This window comes from Oncorhynchus mykiss, chromosome 16, assembly GCF_057628025.1.
Source record: "Oncorhynchus mykiss isolate SJ-2025 chromosome 16, ASM5762802v1, whole genome shotgun sequence".
NCBI lineage: Eukaryota > Metazoa > Chordata > Actinopteri > Salmoniformes > Salmonidae > Oncorhynchus > Oncorhynchus mykiss.
The window spans coordinates 9,665,811-9,691,570 of record NC_143037.1 but is presented as its reverse complement, the minus strand read 5'-3'; the positions used below and the strand labels follow the sequence as shown (position 1 = coordinate 9,691,570).

At 44.9% G+C, this 25,760-nt stretch overlaps 1 protein-coding gene across 1 annotated transcript in view; it reads left to right on the top strand.

The window, feature by feature from the left end:
- LOC110492818 (voltage-dependent T-type calcium channel subunit alpha-1G-like) overlaps window positions 1-25,760 on the top strand; it is a 230,248-nt gene that overhangs the window by 22,931 nt on the left and 181,557 nt on the right. Inside the window, 2 exon segments of the mRNA XM_090201677.1 lie at window positions 9,006-9,103; window positions 23,300-23,459. Of these exon segments, the coding sequence (XP_090057803.1) occupies window positions 9,006-9,103; window positions 23,300-23,459 (258 nt within the window).

Sequence of the window (25,760 nt, the reverse complement as noted above, 5' to 3'; positions counted from 1 at the left end):
TCTCCCTCGCCTCTCTTTCTCCCTCCCTCTCTCTCTCTCCCTTTGTCTCTCTCTCTCTCTCTCTCTCTCTCTCTCTCTCTCTCTCTCTCTCTCTCTCTCTCTCTCTCTCTCGTACACTTAGTTTTTTCCTCCTCCCTGCATTTTCTTCTCCTACATGTATTGATCAAACTGATTTTACACCTGTTTGGTGACAAAGGAAAGGTTAGATTACAAATTGTTAGATTACAATTTTATTTCAGGTAACATATGGTCTCACTCTACAGAGTGTAAAAACTACTCTGTTTATAATGTTACATTTTGAGTGTTAATGTAACACTCCTTCGTGTAAAAAATATAAGCCTTACATTTGCCAGTGTTACTCAAATGTATCACTATGGGGTAGTTAACAGTCACTGTGCTATTTATATACAACACTAGTGTTAACTCTAGAGTTAACCTATCAAGCGTCCCACCTGGCCAACATCCAGTGAGAGTGCAGAGCGCCAAATTCAAATACAGAAATACTCATTATAAAAATTCAGAAAAGATACAACTATTTTACATAGGTTTAAAGACTAACTTCTTGTGAATCCAACCACAGTGTCAGATTTCAAATATGCTTTACGGCGAAAGCATACCTTACAATTCAATTATTTGAGAACATAGCCCAGCAGACAAATCATTACAAACAGAAACCAGCCAAGTAGAAGAGTTACACAAGTCAGAAATAGAGATAAGATTAATCACTTAACTTTGATGATCTTCATATCTTTGCACTCAGAAGACATTCATTTATTCAATAAATGTTCCTTTTGTTCGATAAAGTCTCTCTTTATATCCGAAAACCTCCGTTCTGTTTGCATGTTTTCTTCAGTAATCCACAGGCTCAAACTTAGTCACAACAGGCAGACAAAAAAATCCAAATTGTATCCGTAAAGTTCATAGAAACATGTCAAACGATGTTTATATTCAGTCCTCAGGTTGTTTTTAGCCTAAATAATCGATCATTTTTCAACCGGACAATAACGTCATCAATGTAAAAGGTAAATAAGAAAGGCACTCTCTCGGTAGCGGGCATGAAAGAGCTCTGTGACACGGCAGGGTCTACACATTCAGACTGCTCTTACTCCCTCATTTTTCAGAATACAAGCCTGGAACAATTTCTAAAGACTGTTGACATCTAGTGGAAGGCATAGGAACTGCAATGTGAGTCCTAAGTCAATGGATACTGTAATGGCATTGAATAGAAAACTACACACAAAAAACTCCTAATTCCTGAATGGATTTTCCTCAGGTTTTCGCCTGCCAAATCCGTTATGTTATACTCACAGACATTATGTTAACAGTTTTGGAAAGGTTGGAGTGTTTTCTATCCAAATCTACTAATTTCATGCATGTCCTAACTTCTGGGCCTGAGTAGAAGTCAGATTAATTTGGGTATGCTTTTAATCCAAAATTCCAAATGCTGCCCCCTACCCTAGAGAAGTTAACTCCTATTAGTGTTACGTAAAAAACTGAGTAATTGAGTAATTACAGTAATTGATTTATGTTGTTGTTTTAACACTATATGGTTTAAAGCCATTTTGGATATTTCCCAAGGTGCATTTTCTTGTGTGAATTGTAGCGTTACCACCCATGACTGGATTTGTTAGTGACTGAGACATTGTTGTTGAGTTGTTGAACTCTTTCCTTTTAAGGTATTGTGGCTTTCACCAAATGAGTATCAAAGTGAATGTCATTATTTAAAAAAAAATAGTTTATAATATGACATATATTGTAAGGCTGTAGACCTAACACAGTGGGTGTTCATTTCCCTCCATTGACTGTGTGTTCATTTCCCTCCATTGACTGGGTGTTCATTTCCCTCCATTGACTGGGTGTTCATTTCCCTCCATTGACTGTGTGTTAATTTCCCTCCAAAAGTATGAAATTAACTCCTGAATCAAAACTGGAAAAATTTAAATTGGCCAATTTACTGAGCAGTCTATTTCTCTGAGTGAATGTGTTTTCTCTACGTTTTCTCTACCTACCCCTCTCTCTCTTTTAGCGGGTATCGGCCTAATTCTGCTCTGCATTATTACGTTGTACACAGAGGATTTTTCTGGCAGAATTCTGCATGTAGAGTCTCAATTTGGTGTTTGTCCCATTTTGTGAATTTTTGGTTGGTGAGCGGAACCCAGACCCCACAACCATAAAAGGCAATGGGTTCCATTACTGATTCAAGTATTTTTAGCCAGATGCTAATTGGCATGTCAAGTTTTATGTTCCTTTTGATAGCCTACAAGGTCCTTCTTGCTTTGTCTCTCAGATTGTTCTCAGCTCTGTGGAAGTTACCTGTGGCGCTGGTGTTTAGGCCGAGGCATGTATAGTTTGTGTGCTCTCGGGCAACGGCGTCTAGTTGGAATTTGTATTTGTGGTACTGGTGACTGGACCATTATTTTTTGTCTTACTGAGATTTACTGTCAGGGCCCAGATCTGACAGAATCTGTGCAGAAGATCTAGGTGCTGCTGTAGGCCCTCCTTGGTTGGTGACAGAAGCACCAGATCATCAGCAAAAAGAGTCTAGTAGGGTGAGGCCGGGTGCTGCAGACTGTTCTAGTGCCCGTGCCAATTCGTTGATATACATGTTAAAGAGGGTGGGGCTAAAGCTGCATCCCTGTTTCACTCCATGGCCATGTAGAAAGAAAAGTGTGTGTTTTTTGCCATTTTTAACCAGACACTTGTTGTTTGTGTGTAGCCGACCCTCATGCAAAATTTAGTCAACAACTTTTTTTAAGTCAACAAAGCATGAGAAGACTTTGCCTTTGGCTTGGTTTGTTTGTTTGTCAATTAGGGTGTGCAGGGTGAATATGCGGTCTTTCGCATGGTCATTTTGTAAAAAGCCAATTTGACATTGGCTCAGCACATTGTTTTCGCTGAGGAAACGTAAGAGTCTGAAATTAATGTTAATGCATAGGATTTTCCCAAGGTTGTTGTTGCTGCATATCCCACTGTAATTATTTGGGTCAAATTTGTTTCCACTTTTGTAGATTGGGGTTATCCGGCCTTGGTTCCAAATATTGGGGAAGATGCCAGAGCTGAGGATGATGTTAAATAGTACAGTAATAGTCAACAGTTTGGACACACCTACTCATTTCAGGGTTTTTCTTTAATAGTACTATTTTTTACATTGTAGAATAAATATGAAGACATCAAAATTATGAAATAACACATATGGAATCATGTAATAACCAAAAAAGTGACATCAAAATATATTTTAGATTCTTCAAAGTAGACACGCTTTGCACGCTCTTGGTATTCTCTCAACCAGCTTCATGAGGTAGTCACCTTTTGTCTTGTGTGATGCTATATTTGTTGTGCCTGTTAGTCAGAGTGCTGTACCATTTTAAGTGATATGTGGCATTGGTTCTCTGGTAATGAAACATACGCCCTCCCTAACCCGGACGACGCTAGGCCAATTGTGCTTCTCCCCCCGGCTGCGACAGAGCCTGGCCTGGTACCTTTGATGTTTCATAATGTTCAATTGTTTCAATTAATTGTTGTATATTATTTTCAATATATTACCTATGTAAAAAACCTGTCTGATCAGGGTAAACAATATCTGGTAAAACCTTTTTTATTCTATGTGCTATGCATTTCGCCAGGAATGTTGCATCACAACAGTGAAGTGTAAGAGGACTCCAGTTTTTTTAAATGCACTGGATCTTTAAACTTACCACCTGGGTCCTATTTTAGTAGTAATTAAATCTGTGTTTCTTGTTGAGTACCTGAAAGTCTACCATTTTTATAGGAGTAATTAAAACATTCTAATAATGGAAATTTGAGTACATCAACAACGGTCTGATATACCTCTACTGGTATACCATCAAGCCCTGGTGATTTTCTAAACTGAACATTTTTAATTGCCTCAAAAATGTCCTCTTCTGTAGTTTGGCCTTCACACAGATCTTTGTGTAAATTTGTTGATTTTACATTAATATTGTTATTATTAGGAAAGTAATCATTACTGTTAACATTTTTATCCTGGAAAACTCCCCAGGACTTAATGATTGCAAACATACCCATAACATGATGCAAGCCACCACTATTCTTGAAAATTTGGACAGTGGTACTCAGAAATGTGTTGTATTGGATTTGCCCCAAACATAACCCTTGTATTCAGGAATTTTTTTTTTGCAGTATTACTTTAGTGCCTTATTGCAAACAGGATTCATGTTTTAGAATTTGTTTTATTCTGTACATGCTGGCTTGTTTTCACTCTGTGAATTAGGTTAGTACCATGCAAAACTGCTCTAGCTCCTTCAAGTTGGATGGGTTCCGCTGCTGTACAGCAATCTTTATGTCATACCACAGATTCTCATTTGGATTGAGGTCTGGGCTTTGACTAGGCCATTGCAAGACATGTAAATGTTTCCCGGTAAACCACTCGAGTGTTGCTTTAGCAGTATACTTAGGGTCATTATCCTGCTGGAAGGTGAACCTCCGTCCCAGTCTCAAATCTCTTGAAGACTGAAACAGGTTTCCCTCAAGAATTTCCCTGTATTTAGCGCCATCCATCATTCATCAATTCTGACCAGTTTCCCAGTCCCTGCTGATGATAAACATCCCCACTGCATGATGCTGCCACAACCATGCATTACTGTGGGAATGATATTCTCGGGGTGATTAGGGGTGTTGGGTTTGCGACAGTGTTTTCGTTGATGGCCAAAAAGCTACATTTTAGACTCATCTGACCAGAGTACCTTCTCCCATGTGCTTGGGGTGTCTCCGACTAGCCTTTAGGTGAACACCAAACGTTTAAACAAGGGCTTTTTTTCTGGCCTGTTAAGTACAGTTGTTAAGGACAAGAGAACCCGCTAAATGACCAAAATGTACATGTAAATGTAAAAAAGGAAACTTGCAAAGAACACTGGGTAATATGTCACTGCATGGGTAGTTCCAGTAATATACTGTACATTAGATTACAGTAACCTTTTTAGTTGCGTAAAATGGATTACCGTAAAATGGATTACAGTAGCTGTGCTGTAAAATCAATTACAGTATCTTAATGGTCAATTGCTGTCATTAAGTTACTGTACATTTTACAGGAAATGTTTTGCAGTATAATGTGTGGCTGTGTGTGCAGTGCACTATGAACTGAAATGACTCCGAGAGAGAGAGAGAGAGAGAGAGAGAGAGAGAGAGAGAGAGAGAGAGAGAGAGAGAGAGAGAGAGAGAGAGAGAGAGAGAGAGAGAGAGAGAGAGAGAGAGAGAGAGAGAGAAACCACCTCACATCTATCCTGATGCTGCAATATGCTCTGGGCTGCAGTCTTAACACACACTGCTATCTATCACACACACACACAGCACTATCTATCAGTCAGTCACAGTTCGTTCAGTGCTGGATAACTCCCACTGCAGCTAGCCTCTCTGTGAAGCCCCAGAGAATACAATTACAACACTAACTGACAAATGTCATCAGAAAGAGACTGAGCTGAGTTGGCTGATTCGTATGATGACAGATGGGAGCGAGAAAGAGAGAAGCTGAAGCATGGAGAGATAAGGAGAGAAGATGGTGCTTTTAGCAGTAGGAAGAAATACTTCACATCTACTGATGCGGTTAATCATTATATTCTTTCATCCTTTAACGGATAAAATAGGATCTGATCCACATCTGCAGTTGAAGGCCATTGATGGGTTTCCTATGGATGAAATGAAGCAAACAATATTCTATTTTCTGTCTCTGTGTGTTTTTTGCCTGAACTTTATTGTACGATTACTGTGTTATATTGTAAACATTGACGGGGCAAACAAATCCAACAGGCTAATGGCTATTATATCCGTAGTGCAAAACGAATTAAGTCATTATATATCTATTATAGTGCTATAAAACTAGGGAGGGTTTCATTTTCTATTGTAAGTCTACTGATGTTAGTCTGGTGGACAGAGGGGAAAATAAGGGAGGGAGAGAGAGAAAGAGAGAGAGAGAATTGTATGCAGTAGGGAGAAGAGTGAGAATTAATCTGAGGACAAGTTTTTGTGCTCTAGCTAAATCTTTTTCAACTATCTCCTCCACCTCTCCCTTCCTCCCTCGCTCCTTGCAGATGCCTCCCTCCAACTCAACCTCCCAAGCCTCCCTTCAATTCCTCCTTTCTTCGCATACCCCTTACTTCCTCTCTCACCCCCTCCCACTCCAGGCAGTAAACCTGTCGTACTTCATTGACCTGCCAGGTGGTGCAGAGAGAGGGAGTGGGTGAGAGAGAGAGTGTGTGTGAGAGAGAGAGAGCGAGAGAGAGAGAGAGAGAGAGAGAGAGAGTGGGTGAGAGAGCGTGTGTGTGAGAGAGAGAGAGAGAGAGAGAGAGAGAGAGAGCAGGAGAGAAATACATGTTTAATGGTTTATTTAACTTTAGTTTACTATCGATTTCACTTGCTTTGGCATTGTAAACATATATTTCCCATGCCATTAAAGCCCTTTGAATTAAATTGAGAGAGAGAGAGAGAGAGACTGCATACTTCCCACAAAATGAGGTGGAAACTGAGCTGCACTTCCTAACCTCCTGCCAGATTTAAGACCATATTAGAGACACATATTTCCCCCGGATTACACAAACCCACAAAGAATTCAAAAACAAATCCGATTTTGATAAACTCCCATATCTACTGGGTGAAATACCATTGTGTGAAATCACAGCAACAAGATTTGTGACCTGTTGCCACAAGAAAAGTGTAACCAGTGAAGAACAAACCCCATTGTAAATACAACCCATATTTATGTTTAATTACATTCCTTTTTGTACTTTATCTATTTGCACATAATATGACCTGTGAAACATCTTTATTCCTCTGGAACATTTGTGAGTGTAATATTTACTGTAAATTATTTTGGTTTATTTCACTTTTATTTATTATCTAGATCACTTGCTTTGGCAATGTTACCATATGTTTCCCATGCCAATAAAGCCCTTGAATTGAGAGAGATATAAGAGAGAGAGAGAGACAGAGAGAAAGAGAAAGGGGGAGAGAGTGAGATAGAGATGGAGAGAGAGACACAGAGAGAGAGAAAGAGAAAGGTGGAGAGAGAGATGGATACAGAGAGAAAGCGACACAGAGAGAGACACAGAGAGAGAGAGAGAGAGAAAAAGAGAGAGAGAGAGAGAGAGAGAGAGGGAGACCGGGGAGTGGGAGGCGAACAGCTGCAGTGCCATAGGTAGGTTGCTGATATGATTACCTTTTCCGTGTCTTTGTTTGTATCCTTGTATCCTTGCATGCGCCAGGCTCTCTGAAAGTTCACTGGTAATCTGACATGTCAGCTAAGTATGGAAGATTGAAAGTAAGAAACATGCTGTACACTTCAAGAGACAAAGAAGGACAGAACCAGAGAGTGTTGAGTTGGACGTCTCTCAGTATGGCTCTAGTATGGCTACCTCTCTCTCTCTCTCTCTCTCTCTCTCTCTCTCTCTCTCTCTCTCAATCTCCCTCCCTCCCTCCCTCCCTCTTCTCTCTGTGCAACCCCCTCTACTCCACTGCAATGCTTCTAAGAACTCCCACAGCCACTCACAGCCACTGCGCAGTAGATCATATGAGCGTTTCCTCTCAGAAGGTTAATAACATCCATGATCTTATAGTCTTGTCTTTATAACGTCCTCCTCCCTCAATGACCAGTGAGTCACTCTGCTGTTGATGTTTGAAGAGGGATACACAGTGGCATGTGCTCGCTGGTCGCCTAGGGTGTGTGTGTGTGTGTGTGTGTGTGTGTGTGTGTGTGTGTGTGTATGCATGCATGCATCTCCGTCGGACACACTTATTACAACCAGACACACTCAGACAAGTTGAGAAAATTGACAAGCTTGGAGATGAGAAATGAGACATTAGTAAAGTAATTAGAGATTATGTTTTACATTTACTCTGTGATTGATCGCATTTTAATGCAGTTCCTTATTACGTTCTCACTCTCAGCGCAGATAGCATGCATAGACAATAGAGCAGGGCTATTCAAATCTTAAAGTCGTCTGCATTGACCCTGCAGCATTTACGGTGATACGGCCTGTGCAGAAGTCAGGGCATTCATACTTCATGCGCTTCGCCGAGCAGCACAGACCTGTTGTCAAGAAAGTTGTCAAGGAAGAGAGTTTGTATTTATACAGGACCTCCCGCCCCCACCCACCCACCCACCCACCATCAACCAATCATGTCAATGTGAGCTATACGGAGCCCTCCGCATTGTTACAACATTTAGCCTCCGGAGGCTTTTCATTTTTGGATCTTTCCCTAGAAGGTCTACTGCTGCTTTTCTGTTCTACCAGATTAGTAATTGTGCCCACCTGGTGTCCTAGGTCTAAATCAGTCCCTAATTAGAAGGGAATCACCCACCTGGTGTCCTAGGTCTAAATCAGTCCCTAATTAGAAGGGAATCACCCACCTGGTGTCCTAGGTCTAAATCAGTCCCTAATTAGAAGGGAATCACCCACCTGGTGTCCTAGGTCTAAATCAGTCCCTAATTAGAAGGGAATCACCCACCTGGTGTCCCAGGTCTAAATCAGTCCCTAATTAGAAGGGAATCACCCACATGGTGTCCCAGGTCTAAATCAGTCCCTAATTAGAAGGGAATCACCCACGTGGTATCCCAGGTCTAAATCAGTCCCTAATTAGAAGGGAATCACCCACGTGGTGTCCCAGGTCTAAATCAGTCCCTAATTAGAAGGGAATCACCCACCTGGTGTCCCAGGTCTAAATCAGTCCCTTTTTAGAAGGGAATCACCCACGTGGTGTCCCAGGTCTAAATCAGTCCCTAATTGGAAGGGAATCACCCACGTGGTGTCCCAGGTCTAAATCAGTCCCTAATCAGAAGGGAATCACCCACGTGGTGTCCCATGTCTAAATCAGTCCCTAATTAGAAGGGAATAATAAAATGAAGCAATGGAAGTGGATCCAATGTTGATATTTGAATTTGAGGGCAATAGCGGATTTTGCACAGTTCTCAGAAAGCAAGACATTTTGGAGTGGACTATGGCATGCTACTAACAGTGTTTGTGTTTGTTTTGTTCTAGGATGCTGGAGTATTCTCTGAACCTGCAGAATGTCAGTTTCTCGGCAGTGAGAACAGTTCGAGTTCTGAGACCCCTCCGAGCCATCAACAGAGTGCCTAGTGAGTAACAACCACTCTCCACTCCTTCCCTCCACTCCTCTGCCCTTACTGAAACCAAACAGTGCCACAGTTATTGGCCAAGGCCAATCTCTCTGTTCATCTTTGATGAGGCTGATTTGTCTTGGCTCTGATTTCACTTCGACCTTCCTGTGTCATCTCTCTCTCTCTCTCTCTCTCTCTCTCTCTCTCTCTCTCTCGCTCTCTCTCTGTCTCTCTCTCTCTCTATTTCAAATCAAATAACATTTTATTGGTCTCATTCACATACAGTATTTAGCAGATGTTATTGCATCAACATTTGAATGTCTGCTTCTTACATTGTATAAAAGTAGAGAATTAGAGCTACAAAATGGTAAATCACACACTGCATTTGAGGAACAATGGGAAAGTAATTCGGCTTTTAAAGTTGATCAACTTGTAAACTCACTTTTGAGAAAACCGTCTTTCAATGTTTTGGTACTACTATTGGAGAGCCCTTCTTTGTCTACACCCATTCAGCATTGTTCACATCCTCTTAAGCCTTAGCCCCACACACCTCTTTAAGGGTTGATCCAACTGTTCTGTACAAATTTGCCAGGTACATCCAGACATCTAAGAGAGAGAGAATAGCTCACTGAACATTACTCACCCTATCGCTATCTCTGTGGTTTCGTGTTAAGACATGTAGCTAGACAGCTAGCTAGGTAAACCATGAGTCCCAACACATGATGTAACGTTAGCTAGCTAACAGTAAACAACTTTCTGTCAAAATTAGAAATGTGTAATATCTGATAATCTTACCAGTATGCATCAGGGTTGGACGCGTCTCGTGTCTGATGCAGTTCGTGGTCGCCTTATTTTGATGATGTAATCCAGACTGGTGTTTTCTTCCATCTCCTTAGCTATTATACTCCAATTCCACTGATTTCAAAACTCGGTTCTCCAGAAAGTGGAAAGCATCTACATAACGTTAGCTCGCGAGCCAGTCAGCTAACGTTAGCTAGCTAACAGTGCACTTGACATTAGGTTTATGCAGTTTTACTAAGCAATACATTTTTTTTAAAAATCCGCATTCGACATGATTATCTAAACATACTGACCAGCTCTAATAGACAGACGTGTGCTATACGGTAGACCAATCCAAACTGATCTCTCGGCATATCCAGCCCACTCATTATCTCAGCCAATCATGGCTAGCGGAAAGGTTGCCCACTTTTTCTGTGGCTAAACCAACTAGGCTCCTAATTTAACAATTGTTTTTCATATTTACAGATGGCGTACAAGTTTGATATCAAGGCACATGAAAAGGTCACATGTTCAACAAGGCATTTCTGCCCAAAAACACATTTTGATGAAAACATTGCTTTAAACGTTCAAACAGCTGTCCTGTGAAGTCGTGACATGTGTTTCCTGAATCGGGCCACATATTAGGATGAGCAGTGTCAAAGTGACATTGACTAGAATATATATATATGTATATGAAATGAGTAAAACAGTATGTAAACATTAAAGTGACCAGTGTTCCATGTCTATGTATAGTACATAGGGCAGCAGCCTCTAAGGTGCAGGGATGAGTAACCGGGTGGTAGCCGGCTAGTGACAGTGACTAAGTTCAGGGCAAGTCACTGGGTGGAGGCCTGTAAGTCTGATGGCCTTGGGATAGAAGCTGTTTTTCAGTCTCTTGGTCCCTGCTTTGATGCACCTGTACTGACCTCGCCTTCTGGATGATAGCTGGGTGAACAGGCTGTGGCTCAGATGGTTGATGTCCTTGATGATCTTTTTGGACTTCCTGTGACATCGGATGCTGTAGGTGGCCTGGAGGGCAGTGTGCCACCGCTGATGAGTTGTGTGTCTCGCTCTCTCTCTCTCTCTCTCTCTCTCTCTCTCTCTCTCTCTCTCTCTCATTAGGTAGTCCATCCCTCAAATCACAGTCCTAATGGTCATTAATATGATGATAATGTTTCCTGTCCCTCTCCAGTCCCTCTGCAGTCCCTGTCCCTGCTGTGAAAATGTTACTGTGAGGACGGATGGGAAGTGTTGATTTGGAGGTGTCCTATATGTCTCCGGCCCCTCTGCGGTCCCTCTGCGGTCCCTCTCCAGCCCCTCTCCAGTCCCTCTCCTGTCCCCCTTCGGTCCATCTGCAGTCCCTCTCCAGCCCCTCTCCAGTCCCTCTCCTCTCCCCCTGCGGTCCATCTGCAGTCCATCTCCAGCCCCTCTCCAGTCCCTCTCCTGTCCCCCTGCGGTCCAACTCCAGCCCCTCTCCAGTCCCTCTCCAGCCCCTCTCCAGTCCCTCTCCAGCCCCTCTCCAGTCCCTCTGCAGTCCATCTCCAGCCCCTCTGCAGTCCATCTCCAGTCCCTCTCCGGTCCCTCTCCAGTCCATCTCCAGTCCCTCTCCAGTCCCTCTCCGGTCCCTCTCCGGTCCCTCTGCGGTCTCCAGGGTTGAGATAGTCAAAATGAATACATCCACCATGGAGATGATGTCAACAGGGTTAACAAGCTGAGTTGTTTTCAAAACTGAAATGATATTGGAATATCAAAATATATTTTTTAAACTGATTGTACAGTTCTCTACTACAATACTTTTCCTTCACTCAAGTCTCTATGCCTACTGTAGGTCAGCCTTCCCTAACCATAATGGTTGCTCCATCAAATGTTATTGCTGATTATGTCAATTACAGCATGATTGTTTGTCTCTGCTTCTCCAACTTTTCACTAGAAGTCGTGAGTGTATTACAGTACCGCAAATCTATAAGGTCTGGACTGCACAGACACACACAGACATATACACAGACATATACACAGGCACACAGGCACACACAGACATACATATACACAGGCACACAGACAGACGCACAGACACACACAGACATATACACAGACATATACACAGACATATACACAGAAACACAGACAGGCACACAGACAGGCAGACACACAGACACAAACAGACATATACACAGGCACAGCGACAGGCACATGCACAGACACGCAGACAGACACGCAGACAGACAGACACGCAGACAGACAAACACGCAGACAGACAGACACGCAGACAGACACGCAGACAGACAGACACACAGACAGACAGACACGCTGACAGACACGCAGACACACGCACGCATACACCCCAGACACACACTCTCTCCCTCTGCTCAAGTCTACTTACTGTAGTTTGAATGATGTTGGGACGCAGCAGGCCAGTTAGAGAGATGAGAGATACAATCCCTCCCCCTTAGACAAGAGCCCATCACTGACACCAATGACAGCTCCCTCACTGCCATCTGATTGGCTATTATGCTAACGTCCTCTACTCACACCAGGGGGTAGTTAGAGGGCTGTCTTTGGCTGCAGTGGTACCTGAGGACGCATGTACACACACACACACACACACACAAACACTTGAATGCAGGTATGCATACATGTACACACACACACACACACACAAACACTTGAATGCAAGTATGCAAACATGTTCACACACACACACGAATTGCAGTACGCTCACATGCATACATGTTCACACACACACTTGAATGTACGCACACATACACCCACACACCCACACACCCACACACACACAATGTCCACCCTGACGTTTAATTCCTGAGTGAGTCACTGTCATTCTCTCTCACTACTGTTGAGGTCAGCTAAAGGTTCATTAGTGTCAAGTAACAGATGATGTTTGTGTGTGTTTGTGTGTGGAAGGTCACTTTCGCTGGTGGTAATTGGACTATTGTGAGTGAATGTCAAAATAAAGAGAGCGAGAATGAAAGGGAGGGAGTGATCGAAAGGGGAGTGAGGGAGGAACATGACCATAAACAAGCCACTCCCTCTGGAAATGTCATGTCCAGAACCAAGCACCATCCGACCGAGATTATCATGATTGATAGGCATGCTGCAACATAAGAATGTGATTATCACAGACGTACAAGCCACTGCTCCAGTGCTCCAGGGCTCCAGTGCTCCAGGGAGACACTACTTCAGGGCTCCAGTGCTCCAGTGCTCCAGGGCTCCAGGGCTCCAAGGCATTAAGGTTCCAGGGCTCCAGGGCTCCAGGGATCCACTACTTCAGGGCTCTAGGGCTCTAGGGCTCTAGGGCTCCAGTGCTCCAGGGCTCCAAGGCTCTAAGGTTCCAGGGCTCCAGGGCTCCAGGGATACACTACTTCAGGGCTCTAGGGCTCCAGTGCTCCAAGGCTCTAAGGTTCCAGGGCTCCAGTGCTCCAGGGTTCTGGGGTCCAGAGATTCAGGGATTCAAGGTTCCACTGCTCCACTTCTCCAGGGTTCCACTTCTCCGGGGTTCCACTGCTCCAGGGCTACACTGCTCCACTGCTCCAGGGCTCCAGGGTTCTAGGGCTCCAGGGCTCCACTGCTCCAGGGCTCCAGGGTTCCAGGGCTCCACTGCTCCAGGGTTCTAGGGCTCCACTGCTCCAGTGCTCCAGGGTTCTAGGACTCCAGGATTCCAGGGCTCCACTGCTCCACTGCTCCAGGGTTCTAGGGCTCCACTGCTCCACTACTCCAGGATTCCAGGATTCCAGGGTTCTAGGGTTCTAGGGCTCCACTGCTCCACTACTCCAGGATTCCAGGATACCAGGGTTCTAGGGTTCTAGGGCTCCACTGCTCCACTACTCCAGTGCTCCAGGATTCCAGTGCTCCAGGGATCTAGGGCTCCACTGCTCCACTGCTCCACTGCTCCATTGTTCTAGGGCTCCAATGCTCCACTGCTCCAGGGTTCTAGGGCTCCACTGCTCCACTGCACCACTGCTCCAGGGCTACAGGGCTCCACTGCTCCACTGCTCCACTGCTCCAGGGCTCCACTGCTCCAGGGCTCCACTGCTCCACTGCTCTACTGCTCCAGGGATCCACTGCTCTGCTGCTCCAGGGCTCCACTGCTCCACTGCTCCACTGCTCTACTGCTCCAGGGCTTCACTGCTCCACTGCTCCACTGCTCCAGGGCTCCACTGCTCCAGGGCTCCACTGCTCCACTGCTCTACTGCTCCAGGGATCCACTGCTCTACTGCTCCAGGGCTCCACTGCTCCACTGCTCCACTGCTCCACTGCTCCACTGCTCCAGGGCATCAGGGCTCCAGAGCTCCACTGCTCCAGGGCTCCACTGCTCCACTGCTCTACTGCTCCAGGGCTTCACTGCTCCACTGCTCCACTGCTCCAGGGCTCCACTGCTCCACTGCTCTACTGCTCCAGGGCTTCACTGCTCCACTGCTCCACTGCTCCAGGGCTCCACTGCTCCACTGCTCCACTGCTCCAGGGCTCCACTGCTCAACTGCTCCAGGGCTCCACTGCTCCACTGCTCCAGGGTTCTAGGGCTCCACTGCTCCACTGCTCCAGGGCCCTAGGGCTCCACTGCTCCACTGCTCTACTGCTCCAGGGCTCCACTGTTCCACTGCTCCACTGCTCTACTGCTCCTGGGCTCCACTGCTCTACTGCTGCACTGCTCCAGGGCTCCAGGGCTCCAGGGCTCCACTGCTCCAGGGCTCCACTGCTCTACTGCTCCAGGGCTCCACTGCTCTACTGCTCCACTGCTCCAGGGCATCAGGGCTCCAGAGCTCCACTGCTCCAGGGCTCCACTGCTCCACTGCTCCAGGGCCCTAGGGCTCCACTGCTCCACTGCTCTACTGCTCCAGGGCTCCACTGCTCCACTGCTCTACTTCTCCAGGGCTCCACTGCTCCACTGCTCCAGTGCTCCACTGCTCCAGGGCTCCACTGCTCCACTGCTCCAGTTTTCCACTGCTCCACTGCTCTACTGCTCCAGGGATCCACAGCTCCACTGCTCCAGGGCTCCACTGCTCCACTGCTCCACTGCTCTACTGCTCCAGGGCTCCACTGCTCCACTGCTCCAGGGCTCCACTGCTCCACTGCTCCACTGCTCCAGGGCTCCACTGCTCCACTGCTCCAGGGCTCCACTGCTCCACTGCTCTACTGCTCCAGGGCTCCAGGGCTCCACTGCTCCACTGCTCCAGGGCTCCACTGCTCCAATGCTCTAGGGCTACACTGCTCCACTGCTCCACTGCTCTACTGCTCCAGGGCTCCACTGCTCCACTGCTCCAGGGTTCCACTGCTCCACTGCTCCAGGGCTCCACTGCTCCACTGCTCCACTGCTCCAGGGTTCTAGGGCTCCACTGCTCCAGTGCTCCAGGGTTCTAGGGCTCCACTGCTTCACTGCTCCAATGCTCCAGGGTTCTAGGGCTCCACTGCTCCAGGGACTCCCATCCTAGTCTTTGTAATGAGCTCTGCTCTGGAATAGGTCTATCATAGACATCACACTCATTGTTAAGCCCTTTCCCCACATGGTTATCGAATTGGTGTTAGCAACGTGCTTGCTCAAACACACGCACACAACACGTGTACACACACTCCAGCGCACATGGATGTATGGACGCACAATTGCACGTGTAAACACACATGCACGCAAGACATGTGCACACTTACACAGCACACACACCCTTAACCCCCCCGTACTCTCACATTGTTATCAACTTGGCATTAACAAGATGGAGAATTTAATTGTGTTCTTCATGCCTCGTTAGGCCTCATGTTTGAACTGAGTTGGGGTTCACATTGTCTAGTACTCCACCAGAGCATTGACCTACCTCTCATCTCCTCTCCTCTCCTCTCGTGATGGGAAGTTCGGCTCTTTTTACTGGATGCTGATATTTTCAATGAATCTTTGAACTAATTTCGTTCACTTGAGACAGTGAGGCTCTCAGCATGCAGAATCTGCTAATGGCAAACGATCAACTGAAAGCTCTCGTTCACCCCTACGGGTGCTGTCATTTATTACTTAGGCTGGTCAACACATGTTTTAAACTATGTACACGTGTTGACTGCTAGTCATACAATCAATATTCATATCTTGATACATTTGAAATGAGATCTAGTTGTGGCCATAACCGGACTGGATTGTGAATGAATCCTGGCGGACTGTCGTGAGGAAGATAAGCACAATATCGTTCACCGAATACAGCACCCAGGCAGCACCCCAAACCTTCTGTTCTCGAGTTGCTGAGCAGAGGCTATGTCCATCCTAACATTCAATAGTCAACTCAGTGGAGTCATTCAAATAGTTATCAGTTGGAAACAATTGTGTTTTTCTTCTCTACGCTCATGATCTGTACGACAGACAGACCACAGTTGGTGGTCGAAGCACGTCTCTGGAGCCGCTGTGCCGGGCCGCTGATCCGGGCCGCTGAGCCGGGCCACTGAGCCGGGCCGCTGAGCCGGGAGAATGCGTGTTAGTCCTGCTGTAGCACTCCTTGCAGCCAGCACCAGCAGGTCAAACGAACAACTAAAATGACCAAGTCACTCGGGAAAAATGAATTGTGATTCTCGAGTCTAAAGAGTAATTTACGTCTACATTTGAGTCATTTAGCAGATGCTCTTATGCAGAGCGAACCGCACATCACTCCTCTCCTTGTGGTTCCTTCCTGTATGTTGTTTACTCAGCCTTAGATAAGCATAATTACAGTAAACCTGTTCTGAGGATGTCCTAGCTGCTATTATTTCCTGTGCCCATATAAGTCGTATTGAGGAGATTGGAGGTCAATGGGGTTTTAGAGTGGGTACTTCATGTGTAGGCCCATATAAGGAGGTAGTGGAGATAGTGTAGGTCATAGGAGCTTTAGAGAGGGCATAGTCACCTCTTGGCTTCCGGTTGCTTCTTTTGTGTGACGGAGTCTGAAGACAGCTCAGAGGACCCAGAGGACACAAGCTATCCCAGGGGCTTTTGCATCTCTGGAATACAATACAGAATGAACAAGTCATCTTTTGACCTTGAATTTAGCTGGACAAGTATCACATTAGGAAGTCGGATGCTTATTTTGGATGTTTACGGAATGTTATGATGGTTATGTTTAGTCATAACATAATTAGACCCTTCAGAGTAGACGTTGTGTAATAATGTGTTGGGGATGTTCTTGGTTAGCTGGGATAATATCTGGTGTCTGGCGGGAGACTGTACTACAGCCGCCCAAGGGAGGACATGGAATGGGGTGGTGACATTGGTGAGTGGGGTGAATGAGGGCATCACCTTGCCAGTGATCTCCCTTTCGTCAAATCATTCTCTCAATTACAGTAGGCCCCCTACTGTAACCATCTTACGATATTTAGACTCTACAAAGCAATAGACTAAGAGATTCAGTTAAAACCTCTTAGGTATAGAGGTTAGCGGGACATCTTCCGGTGACACTGGAGGGTGCGCAATTCAAATAAATAATCATAAATATTATGGATTTTAAACATTTATGTACATAGAAGTGTCATATATCGGCTGGAAGCTTAAACTGATATTTCTTATTAGTTTTTAAAGTTAGCTTGAATCCTTGAACATAGACTGCTGACACCCTGTGGAAGCCATGGGAATTGCATCTAGGGAGCTTTCTCAATATGATTTTCAAAATGACCATACTCTTATATTTCTAAGAGGATCGTCTCTCAAAAAACAAAAATTGCAGTAGGTTTTTCTTTGCATTTTCTCCTATCATATCTATTGTGTTATATTCTCCTACATTATGTTATCGTTTCTACAAACGTCAAAGTGATTCCTTTCCAATGGTACCAATTATATGCATCTCCTGGCTTCAAGGCCTGAGCTAAAGGCAGTTTACTTTGGGCACGTCATTCAGACAGGAAGTGGTGAAAAAAAGGGGCCTACCCCTAAGACGTTTTTAATGTATGTTAGTAAATACTAGTTCTGCTGTAGACCCATGTTAGCCCCCTTATTTCTTCCCCCATCAAAACAACACTAGCCAGCAAATTGGGCTTAGATCCTTTGTCAAGAGGTAGTTAGCATTGCCTACGGATTAAACTACAGAGGGATAAGTGTGTTTCAACTCCCTCCTCAGAAACTGTATAGTTCAGTAAACACACAGTGCTGCCAGGGCCAGAGCTGACAGGAGAGACACAGATTTGATGTGCCTGTAAGCAGATGGGCTCCTGTCACAGTCAGTGACCTGGCAGACATGTTGAAATGGTATGGCCTCTCAGCTTGGAACTGGAGGACACACAAAGACAAAGGAGGAGTGAGACGGATATTATACGTACAAGATGAAATGTCAATCAGATCAGATAGTCAATCAGATATGTTTATGTAGTTGAGAGAGAGAGAGAGAGAGAGAGAGAGAGACAGAGAGAGAGAATAACAGGTACATGTAGTGGAGTTACTTTTAGTCATTTCCATATTAATTCAACATTTACCAATCTTTTTTTTTGGCAAAAGAGAGAGAGAGAGTCAGGGGTGTTTGTTTGTGTGTGTGTGAAAATGGTAAGAGAAAGCAAGAGAGCGATGCCTCAAAGGAATTAATACATTTTTTTGCAAGATAAATGACATCTCGTTCAATTTGTCATTACACAATTTCCATCTTTTCTCGCTTTTTTACAATTTGGTTTCATGCATCAATTTAATAACTTGTGTATCCCCTATGACCCATGTTGGATCATCAACAAGCAATTGCACTAGCATAACAACACAGCAGAAAAACTCATTTGGCCAAAGCAGCCATTTTTTTGCAGAATGCAAGAATGCAGAATGCCGGAAGCTAGGGCACAGTTTCCTATAAGGCCATTCAGTTTTAATGAAAAGGGAGCGAGTTGACACCGTTGGGACTGAGCCCATGTCTTGTATGATGCATTGGAAGTGAGCCTCTATGCTTAGTAGGGACCTCACAATACATTATTATCACGATACTCGATGTATTGCGATTCTCACGATACTCGATGTATTGCGATTCTCACGATACTCGATGTATTGCGATTCTCACGATACTCGATGTATTGCGATTCTCACGATACTCGATGTATTGCGATTCTCACGATACTCGATGTATTGCGATTCTCACGATACTCGATGTATTGCGATTCTCACGATACTCGATGTATTGCGATTCTCACGATTCTGTATGTATTGCGATTCGATACTGTGATTTTATATTTATATTTCTCAACATATGTCTGCTGCATAGGGACAAGAGAGAGCTGAAGAGATTGCTGAAACAAATGTGGCTCCCTTTTTAAAAAGGAGATGGAGAACAAGCTATAGAAGAAATGTGGCAACTGGTATTTCCAAAAATGTTACACCTGATGACATCAACACTATGAGATTCGGGTGACGTGGGGAGCGAGAAGATACCCTCTCTTGGGCTAGAAACTTGTTGCAGTTGCTTATTACTTTTAATCCTACCCTGCCCTAGACCTTTCATCTTGTCTTTTTACGCCAGATCATAGACACGTGTTGTTTTCACATAATGTAGACACTGGTATGGTGCTGGAGATGATGAATATGAGACTGGCAGGCATTGCTCTTTTAGGGTTAAAATTTGGAAAGGCTTAAAACAGAATAAAAAAAACAATTGCCTGCACTGGGATAGACAATGCAAGCTTGGGCGCCAGAGCTCAGCTTTTACACCCATTCACGACACCCTAGAAGCCGTTAGCGTACTTGAAGGTAATAGCGCTCGCTGTTGCCCCTAGTGGCTGGTTTTGAGTGGCGCGATCTAAGGCACTGCATCTCAGTGCAAGAGGTGTTATTACAGTCCTTGGTTCAAATCCAGGCTGTATCACATCCGGCTGTGATTAGGAGTCCCATAGGGCTGCGCACAATTGGCCCAGCGTCGTCCGGGTTTGGCCGAGGTAGGCAGTCATTGTAAATAAGAATTTGTTCTTAAATGACTTGCCAAGTTAAATAAAGGTTCAATCAAAAAATACATTATAATCATTTAGTTGACTCGTTAATGTGATTGTGTTTGTATGTCTTTGTGTGAATGTGTGTTGCATTGCATGGAATTGCTGTTTTACTAGTTTCTGACCAGATAGAAAGCGATAGAAAGAGAGAGTGCAGAAAGTGGCCATCATAAAGGGAGTGTTATGTTCAGCACTACTCCACCAACAAGCTGAATCCTGCTGAATGCTGTTTCCTAGAGTTCATGGTAATGATCTGAAGAAGATAATGGGAAGGGTTCGGCCAGGGGGGCTTAACTTGGCTCATCGTCCTCTAGCGACTCCTTGTGGCAGGCCTTGAACCTGCAGGCTGACCTCGGTCCTCAGTTGAACGGTGTTTCCTCTGACAAATTCGGTGCGGCTGGCTTCCGTGTTAAGTGGGTGGTTGTTAAGAAGCGTGTTTTGGCGAGTATTGCTTCGGAGGAAGCATGACTCGACCTTCGCCTTCCGAGCCTGTTGGGGAGTTGCAGAGATGAGACAATATTCAAATTTGTGAGAAAAACAAAGTATGTGGATACTCAATCAATCAATCAAATGTATTTATAAAGCCCTTTTTACATCAGCCGACGTCGCATAGTGCTGTACAGAAACCCAGCCTAAAACCCCAAACAGCAAGCAATGCAGATGTAGAAGCACAGTGGCTAGAAAAAACTCCCTAGAAAGGCAGGAACATAGGAAGAAACCTAGAGAGGAACCAGGCTATGAGGGGTGGCCAGTCCTCTTCTGGCTGTGCCGGGTGGAGATTAAAACAGTACACGGCCAAGATGTTCAAACATTCATAGATGACCAGCAGGGTCAAATAATAATAATTACAATGGTTGTAGAGGGTGCAACAGGTCAGCACCTCAGGAGTAATTGTCAGTTGGCTTTTCATAGCCGATCATTCAGTTAGTTAGAGACAGCAGGTGCGGTAGAGAGAGAGTTGAAAACAGCAGGTCCAGGACAAGGTACCACGTCCAGTGAACAGGTCAGGGTCCATAGCCACAGGCAGAACAGTTGAAACTGGAGCAGCAGCATGACCAGGTGGACTGGGGACAGCAAGGAGTCATCAAGCCTGGTACCCCCCCGAGACAACCTATTGCAGCATAATTACTGGAGGCTGAGACAGGAGGGGTCGGGAGACACTGTGGCCCCATCCGACTATACCTCTGGACAGGACCAACCAGGCAGGATATAATACCTGCTCATCAACACCTGCTCATTGAACATCTCACTCCAAAATCATGGGTATTAATATGGAGTTGGTCCCCCCTTTGCTGCTATAACAGCCTCCACTCCCCCTTTGATGCTCCATTCTTCTGGGAAGGCTTTCCGCTAGATGTTGGAACATTGCTGCGTGGACTTGCTTCTATTCAGCCACAAGAGCATTAGTGAGGTTGGGCACTGATGTTGGGCGATTAGGCCTGGCTCTCAGTCGGTGTTCCAATTCATTCCAAAGTCGTTCAATGGGGTTGAGGTCAGGGCTCTGTGCAGGCCAGTCAAGTTTTCCACACCGATCTCGACAAACCATTTCTGTATGGACCTCGCTTTGTGCACAGCGGCATTGTCATACTGTAACAGGAAAAGGCCTTCCCCAAACTGTTGCCTCAAAGTTGGAAGCACAGAATCATCCAGAAGGTCATTGTAAGCTGTAGCATTAAGATTTCCCTTCACTGGAACTAAGAGCCTTGCCCGAACCATGAAAAAGAGCCCCAGACCATTATTCCTCCTCCACCAAACTTTACAGTTGGCACTATGTATTGGGGCAGGTAGCATTCTCCTGGCATCTTTCAAACCCAGATTGGTCCGTCTGACTACCAGATGGTTAAGCGTTATTCAACACTCCAGAGAATGCTTTTCCACTGCTCCATTGTCACAGCTTTACACCACTCCAGCCGATTCATGGCATTGCTCATGGTGATCTTAGACTTGTGTGCGGCTGATTGGCCATGGAAACCCATTTCATGAAGCTCCCGACGAACATTTATTGTGCTGGCGTTGCTTCCAGAGGCAGTTTGGAAATCGGTGGTGAGTGTTGTAACCGGGGACAGATGATTTTTACGTGCTATGCACTTGGTCCCATTCTGTGAGCTTGTGTGGCCTACCACTTTGCGGCTGAGCCGTTGTTGCTCCTGGACGTTTCCACTTCACAGCAATAGCACAGAAATTTGACAAACTGACTTGCTGGAAAGGTGGCATCCTATGACGGTGCCACGTTGAAAATCACTGAGCTCTTTAGTAAGGCCATTCTACTGCCAAGGTTTGTCTATGGAGATTGCATGGCTGTGTGCTCAATGTTATACATCTGTAAGCACAGGGTGGGAGAGAGGGAAGAAGAGAGAGATGCAGAGAGAGAGAAAAGGAGAGTGAGAAGAAAAGAGAGAGGTGAGAGAGAGATAGGAAAGCGAGCAAATGAGAAAGTGGAAGGTGGGGAGTCACACAATGGCCCCAGGGAGTGTGTGGGCAGGAACGGGAGGAGAGAAAATGTGTGTTTGTCAGAAAGTTAGGTGAACACTGCCCAGGGCTCCCTGGGGTAAGCTTAAGGGGGTGTTGTAGAGGAGTGGTGTTTTACTGCAGTTATTAACCTGTCCTCCCCAGGCCTGCTCACTGACACTCTGGCACAAAGAGACCGGACTGGCATACTGCAATACTACTCTTACAGCCTACTGTGTGGACTTGTACTGCAGTTGAAACATTCAATTTCCCTCCTGTGTATGCTTGTGTATGGGTTTGTTTGGATGTGTATGGGTTTGTTTGGATGTGTATGGGTGTGCAGGGGTGTGCATGGGTTTGTTTCGGTGTATATGGGTGTGCATGGATGTGTATGGGTGTGTATTAGTGTGTATGGATTTGTTTCGGTGTGTATGGGTGTGTATGGGTGTGTATGGGTTTGTTTCGGTGTGTATGGGTTTGTTTGGATGTATTTGGGTTTGTATGGGTGTGCAGGGGTGTGCATGGGTTTGTTTCGGTGTGTATGAGTGTGCATGGGTTTGTTTCGGTGTGTATGGGTGTGTATGGGTTTGTATGGGTGTGTTTAGGTTTGTATGGGTGTGTATGGGTTTGTATGGGTGTGTATGGGTTTGTATGGGTGTGTATGGGTTTGTGTGGCTGTGTATGCGTTTTTGTGGCTGTGTATGGTTTGTATGGATGTGTATGGGTCTGTATGGGTATGTATGGGTGTCTAGGGGGTTGTGTGGCTGCGTATGGGTGTGTATGGGTGAGTATGGGTTTGTATGGGTGAGTATGGGTTTGTATGGTGTGTATGGGTTTGTGTGGGTTTGTATGGGTGTGTATGGGTGTGTATGGGTTTGTATGGTGTGTATAGATTTGTATGGGTCTGTATGGATGTGTATGGGTGTCTAGGGGTTGTGTGGCTGTGTATGGGTCTATATGGGGGTGTACTGGTGTCTAAGGGTTTGTGTATGATACAAGACACGCGTTGATACATGTATACGTATGTTTCTGACAAGATATTAAAGCAACGTGTGTGTGTGTGCGCGTGTGTGTGTGTCTTAGGTATGCGTATCCTGGTGACCCTGCTCTTGGACACCCTGCCCATGCTGGGGAACGTCCTGCTGCTCTGTTTCTTCGTCTTCTTCATCTTCGGCATCGTGGGTGTTCAGCTGTGGGCGGGGCTACTGAGGAACCGCTGCTTCCTGCCCGAGAACTTCTCACTGTGAGTAACAGTGTGTGTGTGTGTGTGTGTGTGTGTGTGTGTGTGTGTGTGTGTGTGTGTGTGTGTGTTAGTCAACCTCTCCATCAGAGTGTTCAGACGACGGTTGAGAAATAGAGTTGGAGGGTGGGATAGGGGTGAGGCCAACGGTAGAGGACCATCGGCTTTCAGACCAACAGTCTCCAAGACAGCTTCTGTCACCAAAATATACGACTCCAAAATAGTTAATTAATTGGTTAGCCGGACTATCTGCACTGACTCTATGAACATTCACAAGACGATACACTGAGTCAACAGAACGTAAGGAACACCTACTCTTTCCATGACACAGACTGATCAGGTGAATCCAGGTGAAAGCTATGATCCCTTATTGATGTACATATCTACCTCAAATACCTTATATTAATATATCCTGATGCCTAGTCACTTTACCCTGCCATCATGTACATATCTACCTCAAATACCTTATTTTTATCTATCCTGATGCCTAGTCACTTTACCCTGCCTTCATGTACATATCTACCTCAAATACCTTATTATTATCTATCCTGATGCCTAGTCACTTTACCCTGCCTTCATGTACATATCTACCTCAAATACCTTATTATTATCTATCCTGATGCCTAGTCACTTTACCATGCCTTTATGTACATATCTACCTCAAATACCTACACATTGATCTGGTACTGGTACTCCTTGTATATAGCTCCACATTGATCTGGTACTGGTACTCCCTGTATATAACTCCACATTGATCTGGTACTGGTACTCCCTGAATATTCCTTAATTCTTGTGTATTTTATTCCTTTTGTGTTTCGTTGGCAAGGGCTCGTAAGAAAGCATTTCGCAGTTAAATCTACACTCATTGTATTCAACACATTTGAAATATAAAAAGGTAAAATATTTAATTATAAAACAAAGTTTTAGGGGTGCAGAGATTTTGGGTGAGGAGAGGAGGCGTGAGGAGAGGAGGCGTGAGGATAGTTGGGCCAGAGGGGTTGGGGTTAAGAAAAGGGTAGAAATAATCGGTTTGGTTAGAGGCTAATATGATCTGAGGTAGATATAATGGTGTTGGTTAGAGGCTAATATGATCTGAGGTAGATATAATGGGGTTGGTTAGAGGCTAATATGATCTGAGGTAGATATAATGGGGTTTGGTTAGATGCTAATGAGGTCTGAGCTATATATAATGGGGTTGGTTAGAGGCTAATATGTTCTGAGGTAGATGTAATTGGTTTGGTTAGATGCTAATGAGGTTTGAGCTATATATAATGGGGTTGGTTAGAGGCTAATATGGTCTGAGGTAGATATAATTGGTTTGGTTAGATGCTAATGAGGTCTGAGCTATATATAATGGGGTTGGTTAGAGGCTAATATGTTCTGAGGTAGATGTAATTGGTTTGGTTAGATGCTAATGAGGTTTGAGCTATATATAATGGGGTTGGTTAGAGGCTAATATGGTCTGAGGTAGATATAATCGGTTTGGTTAGATGCTAATGAGGTCTGAGGCCAATTAGGTGAGTTTATTTTCTACAGTAAATTAGCCACTGTTACTTAACCTGTGGGTGGGCTGTTGATGAGCAATGATTGGTTTCAAAAACGTGGGATGTTAATAATAGGGGAAGTTTTGATTTAAGAATGTGGGATGTTGATAGGGAAAGTTTTGATTCCAGAATGTGGGATGTTGATAGGGAAAGTTTTGATTCCAGAACATGGGATGTTGATAGGGAAAGTTTTGATTCCAGAAGGTGGGATGTTGATATGGAACGTTTTGATTCCAGAACATGGGATGTTGATATGGAACGTCTTGATTCCAGAAGGTGGGATGTTGATATGGAAAGTTTTGATTCCAGAACACAGGATGTTGATATGGAACGTCTTGATTCCAGAACATGGGATGTTGATATGGAAAGTTTTGATTCCAGAAGGTGGGATGTTGATAGGGAAAGTTTTGATTCCAGAAGGTGGGATGTTGATATGGAACGTTTTGATTCCAGAACATGGGATGTTGATAGGGAAAGTTTTGATTCCAGAAGGTGGGATGTTGATAGGGAAAGTTTTGATTTAAGAATGTGGGATGTTGATAGGGAAAGTTTTGATTCCAGAAGGTGGGATGTTGATAGGGAAAGTTTTGATTTAAGAATGTGGGATGTTGATAGGGAAAGTTTTGATTCCAGAACACAGGATGTTGATATGGAACGTCTTGATTCCAGAAGGTGGGATGTTGATATGGAAAGTTTTGATTCCAGAACACAGGATGTTGATATGGAACGTCTTGATTCCAGAACATGGGATGTTGATATG